Source organism: Carassius auratus, chromosome 1 (genome assembly GCF_003368295.1).
Source record: "Carassius auratus strain Wakin chromosome 1, ASM336829v1, whole genome shotgun sequence".
Taxonomy (NCBI): Eukaryota; Metazoa; Chordata; class Actinopteri; order Cypriniformes; family Cyprinidae; genus Carassius; species Carassius auratus.
In genome coordinates this window covers 16,439,444-16,457,685 of record NC_039243.1, presented here as the reverse complement: position 1 = coordinate 16,457,685, position 18,242 = coordinate 16,439,444, and the positions used below count along the sequence as shown (strand labels likewise).

General features: G+C 39.6%; 2 protein-coding genes and 1 pseudogene across 2 annotated transcripts; all 3 read left to right on the top strand.

Annotated features, from left to right (window-relative positions):
* Positions 1–2,021: 2,021 nt before the first annotated feature.
* LOC113087631 (coagulation factor X-like) lies at positions 2,022–2,901 on the top strand (annotated as a pseudogene).
* A 4,547-nt stretch (positions 2,902–7,448) lies between these two features.
* Positions 7,449–10,451, top strand: f7i (coagulation factor VIIi). Its single transcript, XM_026255576.1, has 8 exons — positions 7,449–7,607; positions 7,753–7,916; positions 7,994–8,018; positions 8,578–8,691; positions 8,757–8,894; positions 9,106–9,209; positions 9,291–9,411; positions 9,781–10,451. Exons 1-8 carry the CDS (start codon positions 7,547–7,549, stop codon positions 10,395–10,397), a joined length of 1,344 nt encoding a protein of 447 aa, XP_026111361.1. The 5' UTR covers positions 7,449–7,546; the 3' UTR covers positions 10,398–10,451.
* A 1,045-nt stretch (positions 10,452–11,496) lies between these two features.
* f10 (coagulation factor X) lies at positions 11,497–17,886 on the top strand. Its single transcript, XM_026255565.1, has 8 exons — positions 11,497–11,647; positions 11,865–12,025; positions 15,077–15,101; positions 15,184–15,297; positions 15,387–15,518; positions 15,593–15,879; positions 16,006–16,123; positions 16,622–17,886. The coding sequence occupies exons 1-8, from the start codon at positions 11,587–11,589 to the stop codon at positions 17,239–17,241; spliced, it is 1,518 nt and encodes a 505-aa protein (XP_026111350.1). The 5' UTR covers positions 11,497–11,586; the 3' UTR covers positions 17,242–17,886.
* Positions 17,887–18,242: the final 356 nt, after the last annotated feature.

Below are 18,242 nucleotides of genomic sequence, written 5' to 3'. Positions count from 1 at the left end.
CTATACACACACATACACAAACTATACACACACACATACATACATACAATGTAAGAAACATAATAATAAAACTATGCTGCAGTAGTGGGAATATAGACTTATGAAAATAGAAAATATAGACTATGTATATCTATATATATAGATATAAATATAGATTATGTACATGATATCTATATGTGCAAATGTACGGTATTAACTTATGTTCAACAAATAGTGCAATAACGTGCAAATTGAATGCAACTACATGATAACAATAGCAGCAAAAACAGTTACAGATGTGCAAATTGAGAACCGATTCTGCACTGTATAAATTAAATCTAATAAATCTTGCATTCTGACATAATTTTGTTCGTAAGTGTCATCTCAGGCACAAACAGACGGAGTAAAGAATTTGTTGTTCATGTGCATCTGCTTGGCTCTGAGTGTGAGCACAGAAAACAGCACATGTTCATAACTGAGCTCCATTTTGCATCTTTTCTTGCTCAAGTGGATTAATATCACTTAAATGTTTAAACCGACAGGACCTAAAACACATGCAAAAGATGAACCTTCATTGTATGATGGTTAAACTTTGCAATTAATCTGAGAATCACCTGCCTGTTACCTGCAGTGGCGGCTCCAGACAATTTTGATTGGGGGGGCAATGGGGGGGTCCTGGTCTTTTCAAGGGGGGTCTCATGAAAACCAACAAAAAATACAGTGGACATGGCTAATAACTGCATATTTCTGCTACTAAACAACAAAAACACCTTTGCAATGTAAACAAATGACAGGCTACATTTGTTATTCATATCCTTCACACTGCACTTTCATGTCAGGTATATTATGCATTTTTATTGACATTGATATTTTTAAATTTATTTCCAGATAGATATTATTGAGTTTACAGGCTAAAGTGGTCTTGCTGTTGTAAACACTGTTGCTTTTGTAGAAAAAAAAATATTTGCATCACATTTAAAATATAATTATATTTTAATTCATTTCTGAATTGTTTTTATTTTTATAATGATAATTCAGAGAATGAGAAAATCTGAATAAGCCTTACCAGTGTTGTGATAATTATTTTTACGTGTTAAAAATAAATAAGTACTGTAATATAATAAAAGTTTATTCAAATAACATAAAAAAGACCAGACCCCTCGATGCCTGTGAAACTTTTCTCCCTCAAACAGCACGCCAGTGTTACTTCTACACTACAGGCTACACACAGCAATATAAACAACGTATCTGCACGTTCTCACATCACATCGTTCTTGTAAAATAATAATAAGTAAATAAACACCAAAATCACTTCGCTGAGAATGAAACACCACTTACCAGCTGCCACGATGTTGAAAATATCCTCTAGCAATTAAAAAATGCGCGTGCAGCATGAGGAATCTTCCCGGCTGGATGAGGTCGTAGTCAGGTGAACGGTCATCATGTTGGTCATTTTATTTACGGCTAAATTATTATTAATAAATTGTACTAGTATTATGATTGGAAGGTGGGCAGGCATTCACAAAAGTTTATGTTATTACAAAAAAAAAATTGAGGAAATTTTGCTTTGACAAAAGGGCACTTAAGGGGCAAAGGAGCAGGTGCTCAAGTGAACCGGTTCTTTCGGACAATTCGATCAAATAAACCAGCTGAAAAAAAAATGGTTCACCGGTTCTTTTGCGCTCGATGTAATGCCGTCATTGGCGATGATATCCCTTCATTCAAGCCTTTGGTTTACCCGCGCTTATAACATTAGCAAAGAATCAGTTCAGAATCAATCACCAAAAGAATCAGTTCGGTTCAGATGCGCTCTGTGTCAGTCTGCTTCGCGCTGAATCACGCATGCGCAGTTATCATCAGCTCATCGGTTCTCGAATCGGACGCGTCCGACAGAAACGGTTCTCGGTTCAGTGTATGAATAAATGTCGAAATAATTGTTATTTATTATTGTTCTGCGTAGTTTGAAGAGAAACATTTTTGGATCTTTATCCCGAATATATATATTTTTTAATCAGGAAGAGGCTGGGGGGTCAAATGGGGGGTCAAGGCATTTTTTGGCAGGGTCTTGAGACCCCCCAAGACCCCCCCTGGCGACGCCGGTGGTTACCTGGTCCATATGGATTAACGATATTGAGGTGCATGAAGGCACAGGTCATCCAGGTGGAACAGATACTCATGCACGCTGGCTACGTCTCTGAGACTTCAGACAATGACATTGCCCTACTGTATCTTCGCAAGCCCATCGTCTATAGTGCCTATGCTGTTCATGTTTGTTTGCCACTGCGAGACATGGCTGAGCACGAGCTGCGGGCCGTTAACAAGCACACGGTGAGTGGTTGGAGCAAACACATCGATGACAGGCCTACATCACGCTTACTGCAACAATGCCCCCCACCCGCATGCAGGAGGGCAACGTGACACTCACCAGCAACATGTTCTGTGCCGGTTACATCGAGGGTAAGCAGGACTCATTTAAAGGTGACAGCGGTGGGCCGGTGGTCACCCGTTACTGGGACACCACCTTCCTGCTATTGTGAACTGGGGGAAAGGCTGTGCCCGCCTGGGATCCTATGGCATCTACACACATGTCTCAAACTAACTGCAATCAATGGATCTATGAACTAACGGCCAATTCTACAGCTGCAACACAATGAAGTGTCAAAGCACATCAAATCCTCTATTTATGTCTGATATTTTTATCCATCATTTACTCATTAACAAATAAATAATTCCGTATTAATTGATATATGCTTATTTGGTTTATATTCTTGTGTTTAATGGTGCAACTGTATACTCCTGCTCTACAAATTTTTTTAGATGAAATTCAGATTCAAATAGGAATCTATGAAATAAGTTTTGCATTATGGCAGAAATGTTTCCCATGCATATTTCGCTCATGTTCATGTTGGTCATGCTAACCCCCCCCCCACCCCCACCCCCACCCCCACCCAATCATTATGCTTTACTGGAGAAATGTATTTAGTGCCGTACATGGTCCACACGCAAATAGTACGGTGTGGACTGGCATACACACAAACATTAAGACAGCCATTACTAAAGTGTTTCCTCATTCCCAGTGTCCCCACAGGATTTTGTGAGACTGGGATGGGTGTACATTGGTTCCTCTAGTCTAGGGGATTCTGTGGGTATAAGAACATTTTGTTCATTTTAAAATTAAATGCATAAATCTGTTGCATTATGAGAGCAGAATCAAGTGATTGATCAATGAAGAAATATGTACTCTTTCTTAATATTAGTAATTTTAATCTAGTATCTGGACATCCCTTTTCTGTCCAAGATACTAGAAAAGGTGGTATCCTCACAATTATATTCCTTCTTAGAGAAAAATGGTATATGTGAGGATTTCCAGTCAGGATTTAGACCGTATCATAGTACTGAAATTGCTCTCCTTAGAGTTACAAATGATCTGCTCTTATCATCTGATCGTGGGTGTATCTCTCTATTAGTTTTATTGGATCTTAGTGTTGCATTTGACACAACTGACCACAACATTCTTTTGCATAGACTTGAACACTTTGTTGGCATCAGTGGAAGTGCATTAGCATGGTTTAAATGGTACTTATATGACCGCCATCAGTTCGTAGCAGTGAATGAAGATGTATCATATCGATCACAAGTGCAGTATGGAGTACCTCAAGGCTCAGTACTAGGGCCGCTACTCTTCACGCTTTATATGTTACCCTTGGGAGATATCATCAGGAAACATGGTGTTAGCTTTCACTGTTATGCTGATGATACGCAGCTCTATATTTCCTCGCAGCCCGGTGAAACACACCAATTTGAAAAACTAATGGAATGCATAGTCGATATAAAAAACTGGATGACGAGTAATTTCTTACTGCTAAATTCAGAAAAAACAGAGGTGTTAATCATAGGGCCTAAAAACTCTGCTTGTAATAACCTAGAACACTGTCTAAGACTTGATGGTTGCTCTGTCAATTCTTCGTCATCAGTTAGGAACCTAGGTGTGCTACTTGATCGCAATCTTTCCTCAGAAAGCCACGTTTCTAGCATTTGTAAAACTGCATTTTTCCATCTCAAAAATATATCTAAATTAGGGCCTATGCTCTCAATGTCAAATGCAGAAATGTTAATCCATGCATTTATGACTTCAAGGTTAGACTATTGTAATGCTTTATTGGGTGGTTGTTCTGCACGCTTGGTAAACAAACTACAGCTAGTCCAAAATGCAGCAGCAAGAGTTCTTACTAGAACCAGGAAGTATGACCATATTAGCCCGGTCCTGTCCACACTGCACTGGCTCCCTATCAAACATCGTATAGATTTTAAAATATTGCTTATTACTTATAAAGCCCTGAATGGTTTAGCACCTCAGTATTTGAATGAGCTCCTTTTACATTATACTCCTCTACGTCCGCTACGTTCTCAAAACTCAGGCAATTTGATAATACCTAGAATATCAAAATCAACTGCGGGCGGCAGATCCTTTTCCTATTTGGCGCCTAAACTCTGGAATAACCTACCTAACATTGTTCGGGAGGCAGACACACTCTTGCAGTTTAAATCTAGATTAAAGACCCATCTCTTTAACCTGGCATACACATAACATACTAATATGCTTTTAATATCCAAATCCGTTAAAGGATTTTTAGGCTGCATTAATTAGGTAAACCAGAACCGGAAACACTACACATAACACCGTACTTTCTACATCATTAGAAGAATGGCATCTACGCTAATATTTGTCTGTTTCTCTCTTGTTCCGAGGTCACCGTGGCCACCAGATCCAGTCTGTGTCCAGATCAGAAGGTCACTGCAGTAACCCGGATCCAGTACGTATCCAGACCAGATGGTGGATCAGCACCTAGAAAGGACCTCTACTGCCCTGAAAGACAGCGGAGACCAGGACAACTAGAGCCCCAGATACAGATCCCCTGTAAAGACCTTGTCTCAGAGGAGCACCAGGACAAGACCACAGGAAACTAGGGGTGTCCATGGTTAACCGGTTAACCGATTAACCGTTAAAAATTGCGTAACCGAGTGAAACATTTTGCTCGGTTAAGTTACGTCAATGGCGTGCATTGAATTTAGTTGTAATACATTTTTGCACCACCAGAGACCGCCAGAGCGCTCCCAGACATTTGTAATGTCCACAAGAAGAAGTCATTTTTCTAATATGAACATTATGAAGCGGGCAAAAAAAAAGTACAGCGTTGGAGCACTTTAAAATTGAGAGTGACGGGGCAAAATGCAAGTATTGCAATACAGTGCTTAGATATACTTAAAGTAAAACCTTGTTGTTGTAATATCAACAGCCAACACCCGGGCATCATTAGGCCGGTCAGGACACACTGGATGCGTGGCGAAAGCATCTCAGCTGCGTTGCGTGTCTGTTTTTAATTCGGCTCTCATGTTAACAGGTTAGAGCTTGCAGACTGCCTGCGTGAGACGCGCGGGTCAGGCGCGGCTCGACGCGTGCATGCTAGAAATAGAACCGACGCCTTGTTGGAAGCGTTTCCAGGCAAAGTATAATAGGAAAATATGTTTATATGTCATTTTGTACACAAATACATATTAATTCATGACATTTTGATATTTGAAAGTCTATGGGTTGATATAAATTCAGATATAAATGTAATTAAAGTAAATAAATAAATAATTATCGATTTTCAAATATTGTACCTGTCAAACATACTCATAGTCATAGCCTTAGCGAGGCGGCCGCGGAGTCTCCTTGTTATACATTCTAGGCTTCTTCTCAAATTTAGATTGTGTTAATGGGCGGCATTATTAGGCAGTTTTAATAGGACAATTTGACCGGAGAGATTACATTTTGTCGGATTTTTTTTTTTCGGCCAATGTCCGGAAATTACTATGGTTATGGTTACTATGGCACACTATGGTTAACCGAGTATTAACCGCTAAGGGCCTCGGTTAACGGTTAATGAAAAACTTGAAAACGTGCAGCCCTACAGGAAACAGATGATTTTTCTGCACAATCTGAGTTTGCTGCAGCCTGGAATTGAACTACTGGTTTCGTCTGGTCAGAGGAGAACTGGCCCCCCGACTGAGCCTGGTTTCTCCCAAGGTTTTTTTCTCCATTCTGTCACCGATGGAGTTTCGGTTCCTTGCCGCTGTCGCCTCTGGCTTGCTTAGTTGGGGTCACTTCATCTACAGCGATACCATTGACTTGATTGCAAATAAAAACAGACACTATTTAACTGAACAGAGATGACATAACTGAATTCAATGATGAACTGCCTTTAACTATCATTTTGCATTATTGACACACACTGTTTTCCTAATGAATGTTGTTCAGTGCTTTGACGCAATGTATTTTGTTTAAAGCACTATATAAATAAAGGTGATTGATTGATTGATTGAATTTATTTATTATTTGCATAGATGTGAATGTGCACTGAAAAAAGTGTTTCATTCATCCAATAAAAAAAAAATTAGGGTAATGATTCTCTTTAACTTGAGCCAATGAAAAATAAATAACTTGCCCTAAGTGCAAGTTATTTATTTTCAATAGTTAAAAAATATATATGTGAATCGTTACCATTTAAAAAATTCAACAACAATTTGGAACAATTTACACTATAGAAATTCTAATAAAAATCTACAAATGCCGTTCTGTCAAGAGGGAGTGATTTTTCTCCTCATCTTTTGTTGTTTAATTATCATTATTGCTGACACTTAAAGGGATAGTTCACCCAAAAATGAAAATTATGTCATTTATGACTCCCCCTCTTGTCGTTCCAAACTCGTAAGACCTCTGTTCATCTTCAGAACACAGTTTAAGATATTTTAGATTTAGTCCGAGAGCTTTCTGTCCCTCCATTGAAAATGTATGTACGGTATACTGTCCATGGTTAGAAAGGTAATAAAAACATCATCAAAATAGTCCTTGTGACATCAAAATGTCAGAATTTTTTGAAGCATTGAAAATACATTTTGGTCCAAAAATAGCAAAAGTTATGACTCAGCATTGTCTTCTCTTCCAAACCAAATGTCTTCGGTTACATCGAATGATTCGTTCGCGAACCGGATATCACAAAACTGCAGTGAACTCCCTCACAACAGACCCGGAAGAGAAGACAATGCTGAATAAAGTCGTTTTTTTATTTTTGGACCAAAATGTATTTTCAATGCTTCAACTAACTCTAACTGACCCTCTAATGTCACATGCAAGATGCAGAGCTATAGACAGCTACAAAACCAATAACATCCTCTATATGTTAATTTGTGCGCCGCGCATCATGGAGTTGCTCTCAAAGCGTGGGATATTAAAATCGCTTTTGAATGCTCGTTTTACTATAGACTAGGTGCCAAGTGTGCATTATACAATACAAAACGTTAATTTTGTCACGCCTGGCAATAATAACGTTCATCAGTAACGGCAAAGGGGTGTGAATAACGTGATATCTAACGTTACCTTTGATCTCGTAGGGGTCTGTTCTACTTTGAGAGGTCAGGACCCGTCTTGACTGCGCTTATTTCACTCCTCCCCTCACTGCAAACGCCTATCCTTCTTTTAAATGTTTGAGAAAACTTTTTAACACTCGCGCGTCCACGGGTGAACATGAAGACTCGTGCTGTTGTGCTGGTGGTGTGTGTCCTGATATTTCACGGATCAAGCGGCGGTAAGAAGACAAAACAATATAAGAACTTAGAGCTACGCGACACAAACTTAAATGCTCCTGTTATAACCAACTCGCTTGAGAGCACTGCTGACAGCCTGCTAAATAATGTGCGTGTCAAACTATCTTTGGCTCTGGTTGTTTTCAGTATTTCTTGATAAAGATGACGCCAGCTCTATGCTGCAGCGCGCCAAGCGCGCAAACTCCGGCTTCTTTGAGGAGTTGAAGAGCGGGAATCTCGAGCGCGAGTGCCTCGAAGAAATCTGCGACTATGAGGAAGCGCGTGAGGTGTTCGAGGATGACACGAAGGCGGTACGACATTCTCAATCTTATTATTCATTTGATATTTTATTTTTAAACGTTGAATATGTTCCGTTTCTCTTTTGCAGAAACAGTTTTGGCTGAGTTACTCCGGTGAGTTTATGTGTCAAATTAAATGTTACCCCAATAGTCATATGTATTTATGACATTGTATTTTTCTTATTACTGTTTTAATGACAGTGGCGACGATATTAAATTAATATAGTATTAAAACCCTTTCACACTTAGAACAATATGTAATCAGTGCTGTGCTTGGATGCACATTCCAAGGGCAGGCGGGTCCCCCTCTGTAGAACGTGGAGCCACTGACTGTAGGCTAATGACACCAACACAGTTATATTCTGTTTATTAAAAGTGCTCTCGTCTGTCGACATGCTAAAGCTCTTTAAAGTCAGATTCTGATGTCAGTTTTTTTTACTGGCTTTTATTGTAACAGTGACTATGGCAAATATGGTACTGTAACAGTGACACTCTTAAATAAGAGTGTTTTGATTTCATTGCAGGTACAGGTACTACCTAACATGTATTGACATGAAAACATTTATTGACCTGGAGTCAAAGTTTCTGTATCTTCAAAACATTTTCAAAATGTAGTTGTTTCCATGTCAAAAGTGTTTGCTTGATTTTATGCTTGTCATTATGTTTAAATAAGCTAAGGAGCCCTGCTTGACCAATCCATGCAAGAACAATGGCACATGCATCTATCTAGCCAACACCTACTACTGCCTGTGTCTGGAGAGCTTTGAGGGCAAATACTGTGAAAAGGGTAAGTGAACATAATGAAACGTGTGAAATAAGCAGCAGTTCATATAACGTTGCTGTTTTGAATAGGATTTGAGGAAATGCTTAAGTGTCAGTATGTGAATGGAGGCTGTGAGCAGTTCTGTGATGCTTCCGGACCCAGACGTGCATGCAGATGCACCGCAGGATATGCTCTGGGAACTGATGAGATGTCTTGTGTTGCCGAAGGTGGGAAAAGTCCTGTGTTTATGAGGTGAAGAATAAAAATGACAAAAACTTTACAGACTTTCAGATCTCTCCAAACTTTCAAAGTATTCAAAATGTCGTATAGAAATGTCAGCAGGCACTCCAACAATCAATCATTTGTCCTGGGAACATTCAACGTTTCTCTTGCCAAACATTCTATTTCTATTTGAAATATGTTGTGTTACATCTGCAGTTGAATATCCATGTGGAAAGGTTCCACTTCAGAACAACAACAGTTATTCCCAAAAACAGTTTGTGGGTGGAATTCAGTGTCCCAGAGGTCATTGTCCTTGGCAGGTAAATGTAAACGTGCACAGCACATCACAGTGTCATGACAATGAATTACTGAATGATTGATGAGTGTATTATTTGTCTCAGGTGTTGATAGATTATAATGGTGAGAGTCTGTGTGGAGCGGCTCTTCTGGATGATAACTGGGTCATAACTGCTGCTCACTGTGTTCATCAGAAAGACACGGATCGTTTGAAGGTTATTACAGGTATATAAAGTGTTTCTGTCATTGTGGGTTGTAAAGTCAAGGCACATTTATTTTTGTTGTGTTTTATACCAGTGGTTCTCAATTCCGGTCCTGTGGACCTACTGCTCTACACATTTTTTATTTCTCTTATCTGATACACTAAGTTCAGTTCATGGATCTCTTTTCTAATTAGCTGATGTTCTTAATCAGATGTGTTTAACAAGGGAGACATGCAAAATGTGCATAGAAGGGGGTCCAGAGGATTGGAATTCAGAACCAGTTCTTAATACAATACCATTGTTTCAAAGCACTTTACAGAAATAAACAGGAAAATAACAGTGAAACAAATACATTTTCAGTTGTAAAAATGTAAAGCTGGTTTGTTCTCAGGTGATCATGACCTGGATGTTATGGATGGCTCGGAAGAGGTGTATAATGTCACTCGTGTGGTTGTCCATGAGAACTATGACCCTGTGTCAATGGATAGCGACTTGGCCCTTCTACAGCTCCATGAACAGCCCAAGCGTTCAGTGTACACTGTGCCTGTTTGCCTGCCCACACCACATCTGGCAGAGAGCGAGCTTGCAGCCATCCGCTTCCACATGCTTAGCGGATGGGGCAAGCGAACTCCAGGGGACAACATATATCCGACCAAAGGCCTAAAAACCCCATCATCTGCCACACTACAGCGGCTGGCTGTACCTCTGTTTCCCACAGCACAGTGTGAAGTGAAGAGTGGTGTTAACATCACTGCAAACATGTTCTGTGCGGGTTACACTGAGGGCAGCCAAGAGTCTTGTAGAGGACATGATGGCAGTCCGCTCGTCACACGCTACGAGGGAACGTACTTCCTGACGGGCATCATGTCATGGGGTAAAGGCTGCAGTCAGCCTGGGAACTATGGGATTTACACCAAAGTGGCCAACTTTTTGAAATGGCTTGAGATGGTTAAGAAAACAAACACTGAGCCACTGAATATCAGTGGATTTCCATCCACTCACAAATAATGTCTCTACCAGAGGTTAATGTGATGAGCTTTGAAATAAAATCATCACTCTGAGTTTGTTTACGTGTGGTTTTGTCATACATGCATCTGATCTTCATGTGTTTAGGTTTTAGGGATCATTCAGGCATGTTTGAAGGAGAGTTAGGCAGTCATTAACTAAAACCTTATTGATTTTCTTGTGCAGACGTTGCTCTGGTCTAATCATACATCAGACGTGACCCTGTGTAGGGTCAGATGTGAGATGTTCTGCACATTTTGTGTATTTTATATTAGTCTATATCCAACTTATTTAACTTGTAAGAGTGCACACAGCCATTGGTAAATGAAATGTGTCTGCCTACCAGTGTAATCTGCTTCCAGCTATTTTAAGCATTACAAAACATCCCATTTTGGTGCTTAATATTACAAACTGGTGTGTCTTACCATATCATTTAAATGTGTTGTCTTAATTATAAACACACTTTATTCTAGCACAAACAGGTAGACCATTTATTGCACTTTTTTATTTGTCTCGTTATTTCCCATGGCTAATGAAGCGGAAGTCTGACAGAAAACAGCTTAATTCTGCACTGACAAATAAGTTCAGATATTACAATAAAAGAAAATTAACAACTCATTTTAAATAGGAAAGAAAATCTTTAGATGATTAAACTGCCGACAAAGAGGCAGTTGTATTCTTAATTTGTAAGTTAGTTATTTTGCATAAAAGTATCTAGTGAATAAATAAATGTAAACCCATTACCATTAGACACTTTATGAATCACTGACATTACTGAAACGTTTTCATGAGGACTGCACTCACATCTTCTGTCTTCTGTACTGTAATAATATCTTCTGACGTCAAATGTTTTGTGTAAGAAAACTGAGTCAAATTTATTCCCTGATAAGCTTCTGCTTGGCTGTGCTTCTCAAATCTCTGTGTTTGTGTAGAGAACCTTCTTGATTTCATCAAAGAGGTTTCATGCAGTTTAATGAGCTCTAAACTGTAATATCACATGTGTCATGAGTGTAAACATTGTCACATATGCCTCTTTATTTGAGTAAATGTTGGTGCTTTTTACTTTGTCCTCTTGTCAGTTTCTCCTCCCCCTGTTCCTGTTTCTCTCTTTCCCAGCATTCAGTTCATTGACCTTCTGTTTGTTTTCTGAACGATTTTCTAATGTGAAAGAGCTGAACGCTGACAAACGACAATGTCTTGGGTCTTCTGGAATATTCTTTTCTTGTTTGTAATACAATGTGTGAACTCAGAAGGTGAGTGTTGTCTTAAATGTACAGACTGCAGATTCAGAATGACTCAGAGTTCTTTGTTTCTGACCCAAAGGTTTGTTATTTATGGTTTAATCGATGTCAGACTGAGTTCAACTGTATTAATGGGTTTGGTTTATTTTTCAACACTCGGCTCTTCTGCTGCTATCAGTCTCTGGTAGAGGAAATCTTTGATGATAATGATGATGTCGTTTTTCTCTAGTCTTCCTCCACACTCGAGATGCCAGTCAGGTCCTGAGCCGGCGCAGGCGTGCCAACACCATGTTCGAGGAGTTGAAAAAGGGAAACATGGAGCGTGAGTGTGTCGAGGAGCGCTGCAGTTATGAGGAAGCCAGAGAAATCTTTGAGGATGGTAAAAAGACGGTCAGTGGTTTGCTTATTCAGTATTATATTTTATAGAAAAAAATAAGGAAATTATATATATACTACTTTAGGACCCAAATACCAGTCAAAATGGTCACAGACATTAGCTGTTGCCATCCACCTATTTTAATTTTGAGATATATATAAAGTGGATTGAAATGCCGAAAAAAAAAAGTTATAGTAAAATAGTAATTAGTTTAAAAAAATGTATCCAGTAAGAAGTTGTGCATAAACTGATGGAAACAGATTTATCTAATAAATTCCTTGATGTGCATCAAAGAACTCATGTGACTTTGATGAAACAGATCATGTGATTGGATAATTGGACTAACCATAGCAAAGGTTGAGAGAGAGTTGGTCATCAAAATGATTTGGTATAATCAGCTCAAGAACTGTATTGCATGATCTAAATGCAAGATAACACTCTAGCCCACCAGAATGGGCAGAACAGACCCCTTTATAAGTCGTCTCGGAGCGACATATCAATAGAATCGCTCAACTGAAGCGACAGTCATCGTTTCTCATGCAGCATGACAAGTTATGCAATGATCATTCCCTTATCTCAAGGAACTGAACTTAGTAGATGAAGCATTCCCTTTTGAATGTTCACATCATGTTGCGATGCCTTCGTGCTGAACACCAGTCATAGACTGACCATCAGAGGGCGTATGGACATCTTGTAGATGGAGCCCGAGCCTCTAAAACGGTATTGGTAACTCTCGCAGGGAGCTGGCTAGACTTGGAAGCTCCACAGTTCTGGCTGGGGATGCTAAATTTTGCCCTGCGCTTTCGAGAGAAGGTATCTTCTTGGCTTGGTTCCTCTTTAGTGAGAGGAGTTTGCTATGTGCCCAAAAGTCATCCTGTAAAGGGGAAGTGACCTGAGGGTGCCTTGGCAATTGATATAGGCTACCACTTTCGTGTTGTCCGAACAACCAGGATGTGGTGCCCCTTTAAGGCTGGCCGGAAGGTGTTTAGGGCCAGACAAACAACCATCATTTTGAGGCAGCTGATGCGTAGGCATTGCTTGTGGATCGACCAGGAGCCAAAACCAGATTGCCCTCATAAACCCCTTTCACACTGCCTTTCCAGCAAATACATGGGTAAAGTGTTCCGGCAATTGTTCCCTGGTCACTAGATTTTGCACTTTTTACACTGTCAGTGATTACCCTGGATATGTGCGTGCTTTCACACACAACCCGTAAAGGTCCCGCAACGACACATGACATCAGGGTGTGAGGTGTAATGTACGATTCGAAAACGTTAGGCACGTTATACTTTCACTGAAGCTGGTGAACGATCTCAGCGTCAGCGTGGAAAGTGAGGAACTAACTTATCTCTGCTTCATTACAGTTTGCACATATTTTTTCGTCGCGAACCTTGATCTTGCTTCAAAACAGCCGGTAAAAGAGTCGTGCGATAACGTGAGTCATCACTATGACAAGGCATTAGATCTGGCTTTGTTCACACAGTGCTCATTCTGGGACTGAACCCGGCAATGTTACTAGGTCTCTGACCCGGGTTCAATGCTGGAATCAATCCCAGGACGTGTTTGCTTTCGTCCCTCAACCCCGGCAATGTTCTGGTAATTTGCCGATTCCGATGTGCAGTGTGAAATGGGCAATACAAAACTCCCCATCCCCACACTGGAGGCATCTGTCATGAATAGTTGTGTGGGAGTCAGAAAAGCCTCTGAAGTGAGGTGGCCTGCCAGTGAACTGAAGTGAGTACCCTCATTCTACGACTTTTAGAATCCTACTTGACATTCCGGGAATGGCTTTCTAAGCCATAAGCTGGGTGGCAGGCGGTTCTATTTTTACTACTGGCTGATTGCTCTGTGTGGACATGGAGATTATTGCGAGAGGAGAAATGCTCTTTTAAGTATGTGGGTCTGTAATCACAGCGGTAGTTTTTTTGCGACACATACTGAGCATGCAAGGAGCATCCTGTATGAAGCACAACTGCGAGACGAGGTGTTTTAGGGAGAGCCAAGCACATGGGCACCGAGTTGATGTGAGTTCACTCGAGCCCAATGGATGAGATCTGCCGGGTTCTGTGGTTTCTTTCTCTTCAGGAAGATAGGAAATCGGAGAGCAGAGCGGGGAGGACCACCTTTGTCAAAGAAGGTGATCCATGAGCAAAGCCTGCAAGCACAGCCTCTACATGGGTGCTGCCCACGTGACTGGCGCAAGAGGTCCTTACAAAAACTGCACTCATGACATGACATTAGAATATACTCTTTTGGAAATTAGCTCTTGCTCCGGGGGTTGCCGGATGGCTGCAGGGGAAGATAGCAGGCCTCTTCAGGTGAGCGCTTTCCTTCTTCATTGGCATAACGTCAGTGAAGAGATGGTCTCATCGCTGAAGGAAAAGATTCTGATGAAATGACGCTCTGAGTAGACTTAAATAGAGGTCGACTCCCCCATTGGTTTTTGCAGCTACACATACTTGAATAAATCAGGCTTCAGTACTAGGGTAAACAGGAGTTGCCCCCCATACACAACGTGAAGTGAACTTTCAAAAGGGAACATGACAGAGTTTATTAATGTGTTTTGTCTGGAGAACGTAATTTATATAGGAAATAAAAAACATGTGCTTCACCAGTTACAGCAACTTTAATTTTTGTTATTGATACTTTGTGCTAGTTTCCTAGGAAGTGACTATTTTGTTACCTTGAACACATGGGAAGGAAACAGTGCTTTATTCGCAAATGTTTTATACAGTATTTTAATTTTGCACATATAAGTTAATTTGCAACTTTGGATGGAAACATAGCTAGTGATGTGGGTAATTTTCCGAAAAACACTCTTGAAAACAGTTTTGAAAGTCACATGATCTATGACCTTTATACAGCGTGTACCATTATAAGTACTGCAAATCTATCCCTAACAGCCTCATTTTCATCTGTAAAATTCAAAATGTTATCTAAGCTTACTAAGGTCTACTCCAATGTAAAAATTAATAAATAAATGCAATTCAAATAAATTAAAGTGCATAAGTATGTTTTAGTGTGCTTATTTTATCTGATGGATGTGTTCTTCCGTTTTATCACAGGATGAGTTCTGGCATGTGTATGTTGGTGAGTCTGTAACAAACCTTCGGTTCAGTTCTGTTTTAATGGTAAAGCCAGTCTTGATATGAGTGCTTGTGTGTTTTTTCAGATGGAGATGCGTGTTTGTCCCACCCATGTCACAATGGTGGCGAGTGTAAAGATACGATCGGGGGATACACTTGTTTCTGTCAACAAGGGTTTAAGGGCTACAATTGTGAAACTGGTAAAGACCCTAATGTTGTTCAGTAATCACACAACAGACCATCAAACCATTAATGCTGTTGAGTTTATCTCCGGTGTTTCTTGTTGCAGCTATTCTTGCACTCTGTGAGAATAAAAATGGAGGCTGTGATCATTTCTGCAAGGTGAAGCAGAATAACGTCGCCTGTTCATGTGCTGAAGGCTACCAGTTGGACTCTAACGCGAAGTCTTGTCTTTCTAATGGTAAATGATGTTATGATGTAGGACAGATGTTTATCCACTAATTATCCTCAGTTCAAAAAAAAATTATGTTTTAGATCCTTTCAAATGTGGCACCGTCCATCTTCAGAAGACCAGAAGCATCTTATACAACGTACACATAAACAACACTGAGAATGAAAAGCAGATGCATATAGAGACCACCGTTGAGCCTGTCGTAGATTTCACAAACCCTCCCAGCAACGAGACAAACAGCATGTTCGGCCTCTTTGACCAGGAGATTGTGAATCAAGTAGAGGAGGAACCAATTCTACCTGTATCATCTGGGGGGGACACGCGAATCGTGAATGGTGTGGACTGTCTTCCTGGAGAATGTCCATGGCAGGTAGATACTTATAATTGGGTTCGTCTTGGGTTTATTCTTCTTTTGCTTGAAAGTTTACTTGATTTTTCAGAAATATGAAATATGCCAGTTCGTGTATGTTATCCTTGACATCTAACTTTCTCTTAGGCACTTCTTATTAATGAAGACAACATTGGCTTCTGTGGTGGCACCATCTTAAATGAGTACTTTGTCTTGTCAGCCGCTCATTGCATGAATCAGTCACTCTCCACCCGCGTGGTTGTAGGTACGACTTTTATGAACATGTCCTTAAAACTTCAAAATTTTTGACAAATTCCAAAATTAATTGTTTTTCCATCTTGGTTTCGATAAAGCTGTGAAACTAACTAGAAAGTCTTGAGTTCTGAAACTTACAGGATGTTTTTATGGTATATTGACCTGTTATGTGTCAAAAGATCAAAGGAAATTTGATTTCTCAGTTCATGACTCCTTTAAATACTACTATTAGCATCTCAATGATATGAAATCAAAGTTGTTGTTTTTTATTTATCTATGTATAAAGAAAAAGAAAGAAAGAAAGAAAGACCCAAATGAGTCACAAAACATTATCCAGTAAAAGTGTAGAGCCATAAATTAATCTCTCCTCAAACTCTAGAGGTATTATTGATATTTCTGGGTTCTTTTTTTCTCAGGAGAAACATAATGCAGAATGCAGTGAAAGTCTACCCTTACATCTATCTAGGATAAACAAATGAGATATTCCTCTTTGTGTGTTTCCTATCAGGTGAGTTTGACACGCTGGTAAACGAGGGTCGAGAGGTCACACACGATGTAGACGAGATTCTGATTCACAAGAACTACATGGCTGACACCTACCACAATGACATCGCTCTCATCAAGCTCAGCAAGCCCATCAAATTCACCAAATTCATCATCCCTGCCTGCCTGCCAGAGCGCGAATTTGCTGAGCGCATACTGATGAATCAGGAGGATGGCATGGTGAGTGGTTTTGGTCGTGTGCGTGAGGGTGGCCTTCAGTCCACTGTGCTCCAGAAGTTAACGGTGCCATACGTCGACCGCAGCAAGTGTATTGAGTCCAGTAAATTTAAAATCTCCGTCCGCATGTTTTGTGCCGGATACGACCAAGAAGAGAAAGATGCATGTCAGGGTGATAGCGGTGGGCCGCATGTGACACGCTACCAAAACACATGGTTCGTCACAGGTGTGGTGAGCTGGGGTGAAGGATGTGCACGGAAGGGCAAGTATGGCGTCTACACGCAAGTCTCCAAGTACATCACATGGATCCATAACGCCATGTCCAAAGTGATGCCACAGATGGAAGCTTCTCTAAAACCCAAAGCAAAGCGAGAGCTGCTTCAGAAGACACCAATACGAAGAGTCTGAAGTAAAAATCAACACTGTTTACTATCCTAATTCATTTTGATTAATCAATGTCATTATTCTGTTTGTCTTAATCTTTTATATGCATGTATTGATGGTGCATTCAAGTCATGTTGAAGAGTTTGTATTTATTAGTTGATTGCACTCAAAAATTATAATTATGAGTGGAAAACTCAAAACTTTCTTTGATCTGAGTTGGGTCGTCAGTGAGAAAATTTGTAGGATGCATTGGATGCAGCATCTTTATTAATGGAAATTTTGTTAAAATTAATTAAATTTTATATATGTTTTCAATTAAACTAAGTTAAAATACCATTGTCTTGTAAAACGACAATAGAAAATATATTACTATTTTAATTTAAAGAGCCTTCATAAATCAGATAACAGCTTACAAAAGAAAAACATTCATAATGTTTTAGAAGCTAAACAAATATGAATTTTATATGATACATCACCATTTTTCTTTGACCAAAGTGAAATTAATGCAGCTGATGACATAATTACGACTTTCCAAATCTTTTATACAAATTTTCCAGGACTTGAACGCACCATAACTCGAACACACTAAAATCCTCATTGATGAAGAAATGTTATCACCTGATGAGATTTCAGTTTTAATAAAGATGACACTTGATTTTATAAACTGTTTTTAGCTTATTGTATTTGTATCATATAAAGTCAAATGTACAAGACATAAGTGTCTATAAAACTCAGAAAAAGGCTAAAGCTAGTTCAGAAGAGTCTGACATCAGTGTAAACCAACACTATTTTATGTCGTAATTCTTGTTAATTATTCATCTTTCAAATTGCTTTATACACCAGTCTAACCAAACTTGTTTGTCAATGCTGTTTCATGAAGACTATAATACAATTTATATGTTTCACAGTTTTAAATAATACAACGCTTGCTTTGATAAGCTGTTTCTATCATATTCGTATCATATAAAGTAAAATGTGTTTCCTGATGAGAAATTGAGCTCAATAAGCTGACAGCTGTATGTGGT

What these genes read in the sequence shown, in the direction of transcription:
- f7i (XM_026255576.1), top strand. Translation starts at nt 7,547, where the DNA reads ATGAAGACTCGTGCTGTTGTGCTGGTGGTGTGTGTCCTGATATTTCAC. An exon ending in ATTTCACGGATCAAGCGGCG is followed by an intron (nt 7,608 to 7,752) that starts GTAAGAAGACAA and finishes GGTTGTTTTCAG; the next exon opens with TATTTCTTGATAAAGATGAC. An exon ending in TCGAGGATGACACGAAGGCG is followed by an intron (nt 7,917 to 7,993) that starts GTACGACATTCT and finishes TCTCTTTTGCAG; the next exon opens with AAACAGTTTTGGCTGAGTTA.
- f10 (XM_026255565.1), top strand. Translation starts at nt 11,587, where the DNA reads ATGTCTTGGGTCTTCTGGAATATTCTTTTCTTGTTTGTAATACAATGT. An exon ending in ACAATGTGTGAACTCAGAAG is followed by an intron (nt 11,648 to 11,864) that starts GTGAGTGTTGTC and finishes GTTTTTCTCTAG; the next exon opens with TCTTCCTCCACACTCGAGAT. An exon ending in GGGCTACAATTGTGAAACTG is followed by an intron (nt 15,298 to 15,386) that starts GTAAAGACCCTA and finishes TTCTTGTTGCAG; the next exon opens with CTATTCTTGCACTCTGTGAG.